This window comes from Eulemur rufifrons, chromosome 7 (assembly GCF_041146395.1).
Source record: "Eulemur rufifrons isolate Redbay chromosome 7, OSU_ERuf_1, whole genome shotgun sequence".
NCBI lineage: Eukaryota > Metazoa > Chordata > Mammalia > Primates > Lemuridae > Eulemur > Eulemur rufifrons.
In genome coordinates, this window is record NC_090989.1 from 57,813,481 (window position 1) to 57,830,920 (window position 17,440).

The following is a 17,440-nucleotide window of genomic DNA, read 5'->3' on the forward strand; positions in this document are numbered from 1 at the left end:
CCTCCGTGTGCCTCAGTTTTCCCAAGTGTAAGACGGAGATAGATAAGCACTGTACCTCCCTCACAGGGCTGTTCTGAGGACTGAAGGAGGTAACGCCTGGAATGTGCTTCCACAGTACCCGGGCCAGAGTTAGTGAGTGTGTGTGTGTGTGTGTGTGTGTGCTCAGCTGTCTAGGTCGCCAAGCCCCAGTATTTTGGGAGGGACAGAATAAGCCCTTGGCAGGTGCCGAGGCGCTTCTCCGGGAGGGCGCGCTCAGATGCCGACTCAGCCCCGAGGGCGGGCTCCGAGGAGGCCGAGGACGCAGCCGCAGCCAGAGGAGCAGTTCGACGTCAGCGAGCCCAGAGGTTTGACAGCGAAACGGGAGTAAAACGTGTTTCCAATCAGAGCCGCGAGGAGGGTGCCTGGCGGCGCTATCGGTAATGGATGTGCGACTGACAATAATTAGAAACAATTTCTGGGGACTTACAGGGTAGAGTCACCTAGTGATATTATTTACCACAGAGAGAAGTGTCTGGAGTGAAAATGGATGTTATTGTTTTCTGAGAACACATTAGAAGGTGACTTCATGGTGAATAGATTTTTCAACATATTTGACATTCACTGACTTTCTATTTAGCTCCTCTTAGTCACAGAGGCCATTACCGTAATGACAATACCTGGATTTATCTCTGTTAATGGCAGAAGACACATGAGAGATAAATCCTCCCTGTGTGGGCTGACTGTGACAGCTTTGCCTCCCCAAGCCGCTTAGAGACCTGAGGGTTCTGGAGGCACCAGAGGCCCAGGGCACAGCTGCAGCCTCACCCAGTGCAGGAGAGACTCTCCCACAGAGAGACTGGATTAACACCAATGGTGTCGCCTTTTTTAAATGGAAGCTTTATTTTGTCCTTCAATTGGGATTAAGTGAGATAATGTATATAACATACTTAGCCCAGAGCCTGGCACACAGTGAGCACTCAGAAAGTATTGACTCATAGATTATTATTTTCTTAGGTTCTTTTGATAAGGCTTAGGGGGCCTTCCACAAATCAGTGACATTATTGGACCTTGGTGCTAATGGGCTGTATTCCCCTGGGGAGGCCTGAGGTTCAGTGGCCTGAGATTTTCCTTGAATTGGCTTCTCTTTGGGTATAAGCTTGAAGGCAAGATACCAGATGTCAGCTCACGTGCAAGGGTACTACATAGGGGTTTGAAGTCAAAGTCAGATAATACCATTTGCCTTCTACCCCTTCTGCACTGGAAGTCAAGTAGGAGCTGAGGTGGGGCCCAGGGAAGGTGTGGAGTGTGGCATCCGTAATTGTTACCTAGTGACAGCTCCATAACCCCATGCTCCAGCCCAGCTCACTAAGACAGAAAACAATATTAAAAGCTTGTTGAAGTCTAAGTCCTGCAGCTGGTTCCCATAAGGGGTGTTATTGGCATTTTGAGGGGGACAATCTTCATTGGGTGAGATTGTCCCCAGCAGTGCAGGATATAGAGCACTTGTGACCTCTGCCTGCTAATTGTCACATTTCATAACTTCCCCAGGTTGAGAACCTCTGTACGAGTGACAGCATGCCTGGCATGTCCTTGGTGCACACAGACCTCTGTGCAAGTACACCTGCACACCAGCTGGCTGGCCAGCCACCTGGCCTCCTCTGGGTCACTTCCCCATCCCGGTTTGAGAATGGGAGAGGCTGGCAGAGCGATCTCCAGGGACTGAACGAGTATTTAAAGATTGGAGATCCTGGCTGTCCCCTCCTTGGAGATGTGACCCTCAGTGAAAGGGCTGTTTTAGTCACACTACCTCCAGCCATGCATAAGTGTCCCAGTTCATCACATGCCACCGGCGGGGGGGGCGGGGGGATTTACTCTCAAGCTAATGAAGCTTTAAGATCTGGAGCCTCTTCCAAGGCTGAGACTTGATAGAATTCCTAAATTTGAAAAAAATCCTAAAATTTTATATGGCATTACCAGTAATGCCTCATTTGAGAAGTTTGGCTATGGAATGATATTAAGGATAGCGACAAATTGTTACAAGTGTGTGCCAGACACTATGTACCAGGTACTTGCAACCGTTCTGTGAGTTCATTTTTTTCATTACCCCTATTTAATAATTCAGAAAATTGAGGTGCAGAGAGGTCAAATGTCTTGCCTGAGACCACACAGCCAACAGGGTTAAGAGTCTGGATTTGAACTTTCTGATTCCAAAACCCCACCTGCTCCGCATGCAGGTACACAGCCCCTCAGGCGGGGGAATACTCAATACACAGAGATGCTGGGTCAAGTAGAGGTCTAGAGAGTGGGACATCGGGGGCTTGTCTGACCACACCGGGCAAAGGAGGACCACAGGGTCCCTGAGGAGAGGGCCACAGGGCAGAGTGTGAGCTGGCTAAGGAGGAAATCCTTCCAGGAGGGGTGACACAGGTCTGGAGAAAAGTTGAAGAGTTTGACCAGGAAGCTTCAAGTGGTCTGTTTTTAACAGCAGCTCAATCTGGAAGTTATTCTTCCTGAAAAACAAACAAACAAACAAAAAAACCCAGTGACGTTCCCTTCCTCTTTGCTGACTAGAGGCCCCAGAGCCCTCAGATTCACAAGCTATGGAGCGGGGGTGCAGGGCCAGGCAAGCAGACAGAGAAACCGGCAGCAAGTGTTTCAAGGACTGTACTGGGGGAGCAGCCATTTGAGGAAAGTTATTGGTAACGATTTGGTATTTGAAGTATTTTGAGCAGGTGCAGGTGTTGACAATGTACATTTTCAAAAAATAGTCGATAAAAATGAGGTCACATATATAAGAAAGAGACACCCAACGTGGGCAAGAGCAGCGCCACGCAGCAGAGAGTTAAACGATGTCGTAGGAGGAGAATTCCAGAAGGGCCAGACCAAGACACATTTTCTTACCCACAACAATAGAATGTGCTTCTCTAGTTTCTCAGTGAGGAAGAGTTTGAAATGTACAGGAGAAGCCCCTTTTATATCACTTATTCAGTCTTGTATACAATTATACTTAAATAAGCGTTAATATTTGTAGTTTTCATCACAATGTAGACTTACCAACAACCATCTTTTTTTGCCATCATAATGAATTAAAGGTTCCCTGGGTAATTTGACAATTAGCAAAATGGAAAACACATGTGTCTTCTGAGCCACTTATTGGAATGTATCTTACAGAACTATTAGCATGGATACATAGAGATATATGGACAAAGATACTTATTATAGCACTTGAATAAATTATAGTTTAGCGGACAGTGGATTACTATCAATCATTAAACAAGGTTTGAATAGATGTTGTATTAAGTGAAAAAAGCAATATGCAAAATAATTTTATTGTGCAATATAAAGTCATTATTATTTAAAAAACCCTGTAGGTGCACACAGACGCCTACACATAATTGTGTAAACATTAGAGGAAAAAAGTCTGGAAGGACAGAGGATAACTTTGCAAACTGAAATTAGAAATAAGAAAGGATTTTCACTTTTTACTTTATACCCTACCTCAAAAGGTAGAAGTGGTGGGATTGTGGGTGATTTTTATTTTCTTTTTTGCGCCTTTTGTGTATTTTCCCAAATTTCCTGTAAGAAAACTATGTTGCTTCTATGATCAAGTTTCATTTCTGCCTGGGAAGCAGCACCACGCAAAGGCTAAGCTTATGAGTTCTGGAATCAAAATACCCGGGTTCACATCCCAGCTCCGTGGCTGTGCAGTCGGTGGTGACTGTGGATGAATGACTCACCTCTGTGTGCCCAAGTTTCCTCACTTGTAACACACAGACAATAACAATGTGTAGTCTATGAGGCTGTTGGGGGCATTGTGTGAGATCCTTTGTGTAAAGGTGTGGTCAGGGTTTAGGACACACTGACCATTGTCATTGGATGTGGAAAGGTCAAGCTCAAGGGCACAGGTAGACAGGTTGGTGTTGAGCAAAGGGCTGTGCTTTCCTGTCCTCCTCTGAGATCAGAGAGAAAGGACCCAACTGGAGGAAGAAACAAGCTCATGTGAAAAAGATGCAAGCAGTGGTGGGACTTGCTCAGGTTGCTCTTCCTCTCTCAGTAGAGCAGGGGTGAGAGCCACGGGGAAAAGGTCCAGAACGCCCTGTGTTCTGGTTCCTGCCCACCTTTCTTGTGGTCCAGCAACTGCTTTCTTCCTCCCTCCTGCGGGCCTTGCTCCTGCTCGATGTTCTGAAAGTAGAGTCCTAATGTGGGAGCAGAGGGCCTGTCCTCACCCCTCTCCATTGAGGAGCAGGGACCAAGGGGTCCCACTCTTTTCTCCATGTTCTGCAATCCCCTTAGCAAATCCTGGCCAGGCTGGACCTATTACAGACTCTTGTCAGCTTTCTCCATTGATTCCAAGGCTTGGACAAATGATCAGACACCAGGAGTTGGGTTCTGCCCACAGAGGAAATTGGTTTCTCAGAATTTACTGTTTGGCTCTAACGCTGAGGTTGCTGAAGATGATTCATGGCCCCATTTGTGATTTCTTTTCAGATAAATCGTAGGCCAGACAATCCAGTGTGTTTGAAAGTCACAGTGGGCAACTCTGGGCCTCAGCATGTTTAGGCCCTCTGACTTGACTGGTTAATGTACCAGAAAAGGCCCAAAGTAACTGAAAATGGTCACCTGGTGGCCATATGAGGGCAACTATACACTGAAGAACAACTGAACATTATGGGAGCTCCATGTCTGAGAGCAGCCCTCCCTTTTGCCAGGTTAGGTGGCCGCTGTGCCAGCCTGACTCTTAAGATCACTCACAGCTCAAAGAATTCAGGTAAAGACATATATACATTGTCACTGAGACATTTCATAGTCTGGCATGGGTCATTGTAGCCAGCCTCACCTCCCATCAATTTCCCTTGCCCTTACCTCTGCCCTCTGCCCTCTGCCCTCTACCCTCTGTCCCCCAAGCCATCATGGAAGACTTGCTCATATCTGATGCTCATATCTGACACCTAAGATATTTGTCTCTGGAAGCCAGCACATGCTTTCCCATGGGCAGTGTTTTTACATTCTTTCCTGATGAGCTAATTCCAAGGCATTCTGAATGATCCAATTCAATTGTAATATGCTCTGAAAAGTCTTGCTAGAGCCTTCTCTGTGGAACTTATTATCTTTACCTTGGTCCTTCCTAACACTGTTCATACTTCTCTCTTTTCTTTTTTCTTTTACTATTTTGTTTATTATTTTATTATCTATACTTATTTCTCTTATTGTGGTTTGTTATATAGTTGATCAGTAGTCCTCAAACTTCAGTGGGCATAAGGATTTAAAGGTAACAATGACAATAATCTATTAAACTTAGATGTGCAGGCCTAGGATTGGGAAAATAGAGGACCACTAAATAGACTGTGTCTCAGCATCTTACGTTATTGTGTTCCCTACCCAAGATGAGACCTCCGATTTGGTAGCTCTACCATGGAAGCTGGAAATCAGCATGTATTATTTAATTATAATTCTGATTCAGGTGGTTAGAGACACTTCTTGGGTTTGAGTGTAGTAGACTCATAGCCTGTATGAGTGTAATGACTGTCATTTATAACATTGCTGTGGCATAAATTTGAGTCCAAGTGCTTTGAGCCTGGTGTATGAGAACCAGTCAGTTAGCTTGGGAGTGAAGCTAACTCACCATCTAAGACCTTCATCTCAGTGATAGTTGTGATTCTCTATTAGTCTTCGAACAAATGATGTAGCAGTTCCTAAACCAGTAGAGGAATTTGATTCTATAGGATGTTAATAGGTGAGCCACAGAAAAATGTAAACAAAGCTACATATGTTTTCTTAATGTAGTATTTTTCAGAGCCTACAAAAAGCAATCACATTGTGACTCTCCATGAGGAACCTATTGTAGACATTTTCTGTTTTATGAAGTTGGTGTATGAAATACACAGGTTTTGGACCAAAAGACTTGAGCTCAAATCCACTTCTGTGCTTGTTAGCTACATACCTATCTGGGTTTCAGGTTTCCATTTCTCATTTCGCATTAATGCTGGCCCTCTCCAGGTCACAGGATTGCAGTGAGACTCAGGTGAATTAAATACATGTAAGTGCTTTATAAACTTTAAAGTTCTGGGCAGACATTAGTTTTGCAATACATGGGAAAATGTGCTAGGTGCTATAATTGCAGAATAAAGAGAGTACTATTGGGCAACAGAGGAGGGAGAAATAAATTAATTTTGACTGGGATAATTAATTTATAGCTAGCAGTTGAATGAAATGCCAAAAGCAAACAAACATACACAGGTGTTCAGGATTGTTTTTCTGACACCATTTGCTATTCATTTGTGTGTTGCTTGCTATGAGCAGGAACATGGGTGCAACTGGAGATCTGTGAATGCCAATCTTCAAGAGAAGGAGCTGCCAAGGAGGACTTTGATATGGTCAAAGAATTCTATTTTGGATTTCAAAAATCTCATATAATTATACCTTAATAGATGATATTGAGATATATTCAATTCTAAGCACAAGAAAATCATAACGTGGGGAAATGGCTTTGTAGAGGTTACACAATAACTTACCTTTATAGAATTTTGACATTCCCCAGAGGAAGCATGAGATTATGCAATTTTTTTTTTTTTTTTTTTTTTGAGACAGAGTCTCACTTTGTTGCCCAGGCTAGAGTGAGTGCCGTGGCGTCAGCCTAGCTCACAGCAACCTCAAACTCCTGAGCTCAAGGGATCCTCCTGTCTCAGCCTCCCGAGTAGTTGGGACTACAGGCATGCACCACCATGCCCGGCTAATTTTTTTGATATATATATTTTTAGCTGTCCATATGATTTCTTTCTATTTTTAGTAGAGATGGGGTCTCGCTCTTGCTCAGGCTGGTCTCGAACTCCTGAGCTCAAACGATCCGCCCACCTCGGCCTCCCAGAGTGCTAGGATTACAGGCGTGAGCCACCGCGCCCGGCCGAGATTATGCAATTTTTATGTGATTTATCAATTCCAGGATAGTCTATTTGTTCAAGCAGTAGACTTTTGGCAATTCTCTTTCTCCTTGTAGTAGAGTTTTGTTGATTGGCTAAAGATTTAGTCATAGGCGCTAGGGAAAGACTCTGGGATTTAGCAAGAAACACCACAGTTATGCATTTATGTATTCATTAACAAATTGTAGAACTATTTGTTAAACACTTCACAGCATGCCAAGCATAGTAATAAGCACTAGGAAGTCAGTACTCTGTAAAATAGGCCTCAATCTCACCGTCATGTAGACACATTCTAGTGGAAGTTACAGAAAGCGAACAGGTAATGATAGTATAATGTGACAAACTCTATGTAGGAATGTATACAGAGTGCCATGAAGCCATTAAGAGGATAACAATTTATGTTTGATGCAATTGGTAAAAGCAGCTTACAACTTTGCTTTATGGTGCTAGAAGTAGGGATAATGAGGAGTTCCTCTGGAGAGTTCATAAGCTGACTCATGGGAAAAATAAGAGGGGAAGTGCAAAGTCAGAAAATAAGAAAAGCAAAAGAGGCAATTAGAGGCCGCAGTATAAGGACTGGCCTCTGTGTGAATTGACTCACTCTTCCTGGGAATGATCCTTCAGCCTGGTGTCACTGAAAGCTGGACATAAGTTTGCTGTGTGGTACGGTGTCTTAAGGGTGCTGCCCAGAGAGTAATGCTCACAGACAAGAAATGACCTGGGCCTGGAATAAGCTCTCAAGGCAGAATGAGCAAGTCTATGCCTAGTGCCCTAAAGGTCTACTGTTCACTATAGGGCTTGTAATAATATTTGTGGAAACTTCATACAACAGAAACCACTCTCGCTAGTTTAAAGCAGAAAAGGACTTATTACCAGATATTAAATGACTATGAAATTATTGGAGGGGCTGGAAAAACTGGCTCTAAGATAAGCTGCTAAGAACTCGGAGACCCCACAGTTGTACAATGTCTTTCATCATCAGGAAAGGTGCATTTCTGCTGCAGGAGGTTACTGAATTAGGCAGCTGCTGACTGCAGAACATACTGCCTCTGCCTCAATCCATGACAGCAAATGGGTATGTGTTCTCTGTCTCCCTCCTCCCTTAATTAAGTTCTGAATTCAAGTCTCCTTTGAGTGTATTTGAGAGTCTTTCTAGAATCTTTCCTGCAAGGGAGTTTAGGAAACATAGTTCTTGGCTTTCTGGCCTCTTCTACACGGGGAAACACACTACAAGGAGGTTAGAATAAATTTGAAGCAAGCCAATCACAGTATCTGCCCCAGGTCCGTATCCTTTCTGGAATCTAACCAGATTTGAAGCCCAAAGACCATACCCAATCCCTACTCTTTAATTAATACATTGAGAATCTTGGGGCTGGATTATTGGATCCTGCTGGCCATAGAAGGTTGGGGACTTGGGGGAATTTGGGGACTTCCTCAAAGGTGGTGGGAGCTGGAGAATGCCATCCATGACAAGGATGTGGTGGGGAGGACCAGGCAACCAGCAGGGAGTATTAGGAGAGCAGCTGGGATGTGAGAAGAGAGGTGGAGGTGCAGAGTGCAGACAGGCAGCTAAGTCTCAGTGCCCAGGGAAAGCAGTTGAAGTATCCAGAGCAAGAACTCAGGAACGGCCACCTGGCTATCCCAATTTATTCTGCTGGAAGTCATGATATTGGCCTATTGCTATAATAGATTAATCAGGAGAGCCCATGCATACCACCCAGTATCTTCCTGGCTCCTGGTCACTGGTTGACTTTAGCCTCAAGCTTTCCCGAGAGATAGAGGTCACTCAATGTGATTACTTTGCTGAGCAGCTTTCCTTCTGAAGTAGGCCTTGCCTCTGCCTTCTCCGGTGAGACTGGGAATGAGACCCACCTGCTGGCTCAGGTCTGAACCAGATCCTGAGCCAATCATGGCAGAGGCAGAAGGTGAAAAAATTCCAGCCTCATCACTCAGGAGGATACAAAATTAAAATTAGATGTCAATAGACCTGGTACATGGACCACCACAGATTCATTCCTTTCTTCACTCACTTAACCACATTTACTGAGCCCCTGCACGCAGCAGGAACACGCGTGCTCTGCCCAGGTTGGGGAATGGCGAGCAGTCTGATAGATGAGTGCGAGACTCCCTCAGGTGGGGAAGCGAGGGCAGGGCCCCTCAGGCAGTGAGAACAGGATGTCCACAAGCCCTGGGGCTGAAGTAGAGGTAACAAGTGGCAGCATGGCTGGAGGGGTGGGCAGGGCCTGGATAGGGAGGGCCTTGTAGGCCCCATTATGGACTTTCTCCTTTTTCCTAAGTGTAAAGGGAAGCCATGGAGAAGAATTTTAGGCAGGAGGATGGACACAATGAGATTAGTGTTTGAGCAACTGCTCTGGCCATTTTTAAAGCATCTTGTCATTGCTTGAAATATTGATAGGATGGTGGGGGAAGAAGTGGGAGTGGGCAAAAGTGGATGCAAAGAGGTCAGTTAGGAAGCCTTTGCCACAGAAGTTGAGGCAAGAAATGACACTAAATCAAATGGGGTGGTGGCGGTAAAGAAGAGAAAGGGACAGGACTGAGATAGAGGAGGGAGAAGACAACATGATGAAGAAGAACAGTTTTGTTCTTTTCTCTCTACTCCAGTCACTTCAAATTCTACTTTCACTTTTAGACTTGGTTTTCATTTTTCATATTTATTTTTTTAACTTATATCCTAGTATAAGAAAATCAGAGGGAATAGATTTAAGAAAATTCACATTATGAATATGCTTACATACAACCCATGCCAAAGACTTTGAAGTGGTTTAAAATCTGTATTATATATAGAGCCATAGTTAAGAGCATGGGTTTTGCAGCATACTGGCTGTGTGACCTTGGGCAAGTGATTTCACCTTTCTAGCCTACAATTCACTATCTAGGAAATGGGGGTGATAATAGTACCTAACTTGATGGGTTTCTCTGAGAATCATATGCGATAATGCATATAAAACAGGCACAGAGCCTGGCATAATGAAAATGCTCAATGAATGTTAACTAGGGTTGTTATTCGTAGCGTGTAGCTGACCATCCTTTATACGGTTGATGGATGATCCTGAAGGCCTTCAGAGCCACCACTGAGCCTGCACAAGCAGTTATTGCATGACAGACTTGTACACAGATTGTGTGGACCCTGAAAAGATGGATCTGCATTTTGAATTTAATTCTGCCTGTTTTCTCCCAAAGCCAGGTTCTGCCTCTGGGATTGTGCAGAACTTGTTGGAGAAGCACTGCATGGTGGGAAGGAGAGGGAGGAGGGGAGGAGAAGAGGACTGAAGAGGGGTCAGATTTGAAGTGGAACACAGGGTAATTTTGGTAGTAGTTTGATTGTGGCTCATTTTTTATACAGCTCTGATTTGTTTTCCTATTCCTCATTCACCCATTGAATGAACACTTAAATGTGCCAAGCAATGCCACGGGAACTGGCAGCTTCCGTGGAGCTTAAATTTTGGTGGGGTTATCTCTCATCAGCAAAACTTATTCTCCTGGAATTCTTAGCTGGCCAAAGCTTCTTCCTCCACGGCATGCATCAACTGGGCACATTGCCTGTTCTACAGCCATGTTGAAAAGAAAGCCCTGTTGTATGGAGTTTGGAATTTACTTCTTTGGGGAGGATTTAGTTTATATTTTATCACAGAGGGGGAAAAACAGAGAGGTTAATAACCCCAATAAGATCTCTTCCCATTTAGTTCTCAAAATATCCGTATGAGTAATGTATTGTTATCCCAGATGAAGAATCCGAGGCTAAAAGGTAAAATGATTTTCCAAAATAGAGGTGGGACTCAAGATTTGGACTTCACCTCCAATGCTTTATTTCTCTCTTTTATAAACTGGGATTTTTTGCTGAACTACAAACAAGTAAATTTCATGGCATTAGCCCAGTTGGCAGTTGGCTTGATGTTGGTGGTTAGAATCTCTGGTTAATAGATTTTATAGTGAGTATACTTGCAGATAGATTGACCTTCATGAATTCTTTGAGGCTTGGAATCAAGGTGCATGACTTCAGGGAGGATTTGTGTTTGCCCCTGCCAGGCACCTGGAAGAACAACCCAGCCCAGAATATTTTGAATTCACAGCATGGGATTTCTCAACTCAAATAAGTAATGGGAATTCTATCCTTAAATCCAATGACAGTGCCTCACTGTTATGAATTTCTCAGTAGAAATTTATCCTTCCTAGCATCCCAAAGGTAAGACAGACATTTGTATTTACTGCGCTCCCTTTGAGGGGCCTATGAACCACTAACCAGCTTAGTGGTTCCCAAATGCCTGTCCACGGACCAGTGATGGTCTATGACAAAGTTGTCACCAATCTCAGCATAATGTGGAATGAACTAAAGTAAATTTAATTTAAAGGCTGCTTCTCTTACGTCTTTCTAACTTTCCATTATGGAATGATGGTGAGAGTAGGAGGTATTTTTTCTTTGTTTGTTTTTGCCTTTTTTTTTTTGGTCTTTGTTATTTTGCAAAATAAAAAGTTGGCAAGCCTATGTTGGTGGGTTCTTTCTCGTTAAAATTTGCCATTTGGTTTAATTCAAAAGGCTAGGAAGATTTGATATAGTGAATGAAATGAAAAATAGGAGCTCTGTTTCTGGGAATATGAATGCTAGATATTAAAAAAAATCCTTCTGGTGCAAAACACCTAAAAAAGAAAGTAAAATTGGAAAAAAATTATATATTTTAAAAAATGCATAGTTTTATTGGCAAGAAAGGATAATTTTTAGAGGCCAAAAATGACAAGAAAGCACAAATACAGGGAAAGCCATATTTGGGAGAGAGGAGACAAATCTCAGGTTCTAAGCAAGGTGGGAAATACGATCAAACACTCTTGCCTAGAGCTGGTGCTCCTAAAAGGCGACATCCTCAGTGAAAAAAGGAAATAGGAAAAAGTGCCCCTCAAAGGGAGCGCAGTAAATACAAATGTCTGTCTTACCTTTGGGATGCTAGGAAGGATAAATTTCTACTGAGAAATTCATAACAGTGAGGCACTGTCATTGGATTTAAGGATAGAATTCCCATTACTTAATATAAGCTGAGAAATCCCATGCTGTGAATTCAAAATATTCTGGGCTGGGTTGTTCTTCCAGGTACCTGGCAGGGGCAAACACAAATCCTCCCTGAAGCTCGAAAATAAAAATCACAAAACAAATGAGAAAATAAGATGTCACAGGAGGAAATCAAAAGAAACATCAAGAAGCAGAATCAGAGCAGTGACAACTTCAGATATTAGAAATGTTAAATTCAAAATATAAAATAAAAGAAGTATTGAAAGTATAAGAAATTATCAAGCTGATTTTTTTTTAAAAGAACCAATTAGAACTTGTAGAAATAAAAAACATAAGCACTGGCATTTAACAGTTTCAGTTACACAGGTGAAAAGAGAGTTAATGAACTGGAAGATAGAAATGAAGTAATTACTCCAAATGCATGGAGGAACAAAGAAATTGGAAATATGGAAGGAAGTTAACAGAAAGGAAAGATAAAAGGAGAAGGTACAATGTACATCTACAGAAAGTAATAATAGAAATAATGAGGGCGATGGGTATCAAAAGTTATAATGTATGAAAATTACCCAGAATTGAGGAAATATAGGGATCCTCAGATTTGGAAATCCTTGTGAGTACCAAGCAGGATGAATTATTAATAGAAAATCACACCTAGACACATCATATTGAAATTATAGAATATCAAAGATAAATAGATCCTAAAGGACCTACACAGAGAGAAAACTTACCTACAAAGGAATGACAGACTGATAGCTTTCTTCTCAGCAGCAGCAATGGAAATTAAAGGAGAGATATACACTCAAAATCCTTCACTGAAAAATATTTATTAAGCCAAATGTGATATCTAAAGAATTACAGCTCCCCAAATGCCTGTGTTTTATTAGCCTTCAGAAAATACCTTTTCACCTGTGACTGGAATGAATTGCCCCACCAACTTGGAATTTAAATGTGGACATTTTCCCCCTATTTTTCCAGTTAAGCCCATGAGTACTCGCAGGTCCCCCAGACCCCCGTACCACAAAGCTCCGCCTCATCTTCTGAGAGTTCCCTTGCCTCATGATTGAATTGTCTCACAACAATGGTCACACACGCCAAAGTGGGTTGGACTTCTTCTAATGCCAGACAGAGAGAGAAATAGAATTGCGTCAGTTTATACCACCCAGGGCAGCTACTTTTTCCTGCCATCCATATTGCAGTTGAATTTGGCCCTGAAAAATTCCATGGATTATTTGTTTACTACGAGCGCACTCTGACAAATGAAGATTATTGCATAATCACAGTGAGACCCCACTTGGCATCTCTTAAATTATAACTTTCTTGAGTGACAATCATAACCTCCCAGGAAGCAGTGGATCACATCAACCACCACCATTATCCTCAGATGAAGAATCACTGTCCCTGTGTCTCAGGGTGGCCATTTGCCTTCAACAAGTGGAGGCAGGGTTTTAAAACCACAGGAAACGCCAAAGGTCTTACATTCATCTCTCTCAGGGCAATGAAGCCTGCTTAGTCTACACTTACATGGGAGACTACTCAATGACTCTCACGGAAAAGAGATCTCAAGGTGACATTTTCTCCTCCTAACCCAATAAGGTCTTCTCACTCACAGTCCACTTTCAGGAACTGACCCCAAATGGGAGGAATCTATTTATGTCAAGACACAGCCACCAACTTCTCTTGCTAAAGAAGAGAAGAAAACTCACAAAATCAATTGGGTGGGGCAACTCTTTTTGGACAAACTACAACAAAAATGCCCAAACAGTTTACCTGTGAGTTACAGGTTTGCTTGTATAAAAATTGAATTTCTTATTCATTTCTAAGCAGAGAACATATTTCTGATGGTATAGGATTCCTGAATGAAATGATGCTAACAAATATTCACATACTTTGTGAAGGAGAACACAGGTAAATTTTAAGGTATGCTCTGTGGATATCAAACATGTTTTCCCTTACTGGAAAATAGGTATGTCTGCTTGGCATGAATATTACATTGGGAAAAGAAGCACCTAACTTCTCTTCATTTGGAAGACTAACATGTATCACAAAGTCTGAAAGTAAACCCAATATAACCAGACCATATTCATTCAGTAGCAAAATTTTAAAAACTGCTGTGGCCAGCAAATGTATATGTGTACATACACCAAATGCATTGACATTAACAGAAATCAAGGTGCTTTCCTTGTGATCAACTTCAAGGACATGGAAACCTGATACCTCAAATCTAACCACTTGCAAAAGGGCATTTATAAGTTACCAGGAATTTAAAGGAAATAAATGTTCATTGAAGAGTAGCTTATGCTGAACTCTCATTTTTACATTCATTCTTCTACATATATGTTGGCTTATCATTTTTAAACTACCTTATCATTTATTAAACATGACCAAATAGCTCTGGATCCTTGGTCTCAGTTATTTTTTTAAGGCATAGTAATACTAGGACTTTAAAAAATCCTGTAAAATTTATGCTTTTTAAGAAATAAGAAGTCACTTTTATCCCAATAAAGCCATCTTTATTAAAATATTTAAACATTTATTGCAAAAATAATACATGCTCTTTATTTTTAAAAATGTAAACAATACTGAAGTATATAAAGCAAAAACTGAGCATGCCCTGCAGCCCTGGTTTATCCTATTCCCAGTAGAAAGCCACTGTTAACAGTTTTAGGCTTATCCTTCTAGATCTAGCTTTACTTCCTGAATCTTGTTCTTTTACCTAACACTATATCTTAGAGATGTTTTAATAACAGTAAATACCAAAGTACCTTGTTGTTCCATAGTATTTCATAGAACAGATGTACCATAACTTATTTTCCTACTGATGGACTTAAGATTGTTTTCAACGTTTCATATATAAAAGCAAAACTGCAGTGATTATTCTTTGCACACACATCTCTGCATATTTGTAAGAACATTTCTCAAGATTTCTATAAACTGAGTTAACATGTCAAAGAATCCCCGTTTCATATTTTAATACATTACATTCATTAAAATTCTTTCTTTTTTGTTAGATTAAGTAAACTGTGTTTTGTTTTGTTTGTTTTAACTCTAGTTTAACCCCTAAAAAATTGATCCATGGTCTTGGAGAACTCCCTCCATAGAAGGCCAAAGAAGCTGAGAAAACACAGAGGAAATAATCAAGGCTCGCCTGAGAAAGCAACACAGTTACACCATCATCCTCATGTCCCCGAGAAAATGAATCAGAACAAACAAGTATATCAAAGTCAAGGAAAAAATAAGAATTCTGGGTGGTCAAAACCACATCAAGAAAGAGATTTTTTTAAAAAATTAAAACCTTAAATAGTCTTACATGATAGAGTAAAATGTGCCCATTTGTACGTGGATCCTTATGTGATAGATATACTTTTATGTGGCAGCGTTTTTATGTTCTAATTTCATACAATTTCAAGTATTTTATGACTTAAGCTTTCACATTTCTCACAAAGACATATTCCTCAAGAATAGAAACAATGTTTTAGAGCAAAGGATGCGTTCAATAAATCTTTACAGAGGACGAGTCTCTTGTCATTAGGAGTGAACATACATAAAGAACAAATAATGAAGCAAGGCCCTTTTACCCTTCAGACATCCCCAAAATAAAGAACCAAATTCAAAATTTTATAGGCTTGGCTTTCGGAGAAGTCTGACAGAAGCTGTGCATGAATTTCTTTTTCTCTTCTACAGCTCCATTCCTACTTGTTCTGTTTTGCTTTGGTTTTTTAAATACTCCTGAGATGGCTTAATGATGTAACCTATGGAGAAAGTTGTGACTGGAGGTTCTTTTAAGTGCACAATAACTAATAGGTCTCTCTCCTGGATAAATTCTCAGATGCTGAGGAAGATATTTCCTGTGGCCAAAAGGTTTTCCTCACTAGTTTTAGTCAAAATGTCTTTTCCCAGCTTAAGTTCTCTGATGTTGACTGAGGTGGGCCCATTTGCAAAAGGCCTTCCCACGTATCTCACAGTTGATCTCTGGTATGAATGCCTCGATGCTGAATGAGGGAAGAGCTGCAGGTCAAGGCTTTCCTACACTCTGCATTCAGAGCGCTTCTCTTTAGTGTGAAGCTCCTATGTGTCAAAGGAAAGAAAAACTGTCACAAAAGGATTTCCAACATCTTTTGCACTCAAAGGTTTTTTCCTCCAGTGTGGATCTTATTATGGCGGACAAAAGCAGAATGGTAGGCAAAGGCCTTTCTACATTCCAGGCACTCAGATGGCTTCTCTCCAGTGTGACTCCTTGCGTGCCGAGTGAGGGAATAGCTGTAGGAAAAACCTTTCCCACAGTCTTTACACTCGTAAGGCTTTCCTGCAGTGTGGGTCATACTATGGTGGAAAAACGTCTTCCCACACTCACTGCACTTGTAGGGCTTCTGTCCAGTGTGAATCCTCATGTGTCGGGTCAAGGAAGACTTGTAGTGAAAGGCTTTCCCCGCATTCTTTGCACCCAAAGGGCTTTTCTCCAGTGTGGGTCATATGATGCTGGACAAAAACAGAGTGGTAGTTGAAGGTCTTTCCACATTCACTGCACTCATAGGGCTTCTGTCCAGTGTGAAGCCGGTGGTGGTACATGAGGGGCAACCTACGGTTGAAGACCTTCCCACACTCCATGCACTTATAGGGCCTCTCCCCACTGTGAATCCTCACGTGTGAGTGAAGTCTACCTTCTCACGAAAGGCTTTCCCACGCTCCTGGCATTCATAAGGCTTCACTCCAGTGTGAACGCGCTGATGTCGAATAAGGAGGCAGTTCTTGTTAAACCCTTTCCCACATTCCTTGCACTTACAGAGGGTCTTCCCTTCAGGAATCAAGGTGTCTTTACTGGGTCCCTGTGAGTAACATTCATGGATTGTATCTCCTGCAGAGACTTTCTCCTGTAAAACCCTTAAGCACAGATCATCATTTGTCCCCAACATGCTGCGTTTAGGGCTCATCTTCCTAAGGAGGGTCTCCTTGTGCGAGATGGTAACTGCTCCCAAGTGCCCTTCCTGTATTTCCAACCACTCTTCCTGATCCCTCACTCACCCGACCCGGAGGATCTTTTGGTCTCTCTTCTCTGCCTTTTACCAGTGCTTCAGCTGGCAGATCAACACGTCCCAGTCACCTGCAGTCTGCAGGTCTCTGGTGTCACCTCCCAGCACATGGTCCTGTGGGGCTGGTCCAGCTGCCCCCACTCCTTCCAGGTGAAGGTCACGGACACGTCCTACACCGCTGCCTGGAACACCGCCGCCTCCAGCGTCCGCGGGGTGGAGCAAGAGGAAAGGTCCACGTGCCACTAACATCCGCCTGCGCAGAGAGCGCCTCTGACTTCAGACACCAGAGAGCACTGCGCGCAGCCGCCGCTGCGGAACTAGAAGTCCCAGGGGCTTCAGTTGCACTTTTTTATTTCTGGGATTTTAACCTTAAGTAATTCTGGAAGGAAGTTCACACCGGTTGTGTCAGGCAGAGCCTTCAACCTTGCACACAGACATGTGTGTCAACATGCATGCAAAGAATTTGGTCATGTAGGGTATGCAGAGAGAGGGTGTCC

General features: G+C 42.4%; 1 protein-coding gene across 1 annotated transcript; it reads right to left on the bottom strand.

The window, feature by feature from the left end:
- Window positions 1-16,037: 16,037 nt before the first annotated feature.
- On the bottom strand, window positions 16,038-16,844 carry ZNF80 (zinc finger protein 80). The gene is given in 3 exon segments (XM_069472640.1): window positions 16,038-16,343; window positions 16,345-16,559; window positions 16,562-16,844. Coding segments are annotated over 3 exon segments (804 nt in total).
- Window positions 16,845-17,440: the final 596 nt, after the last annotated feature.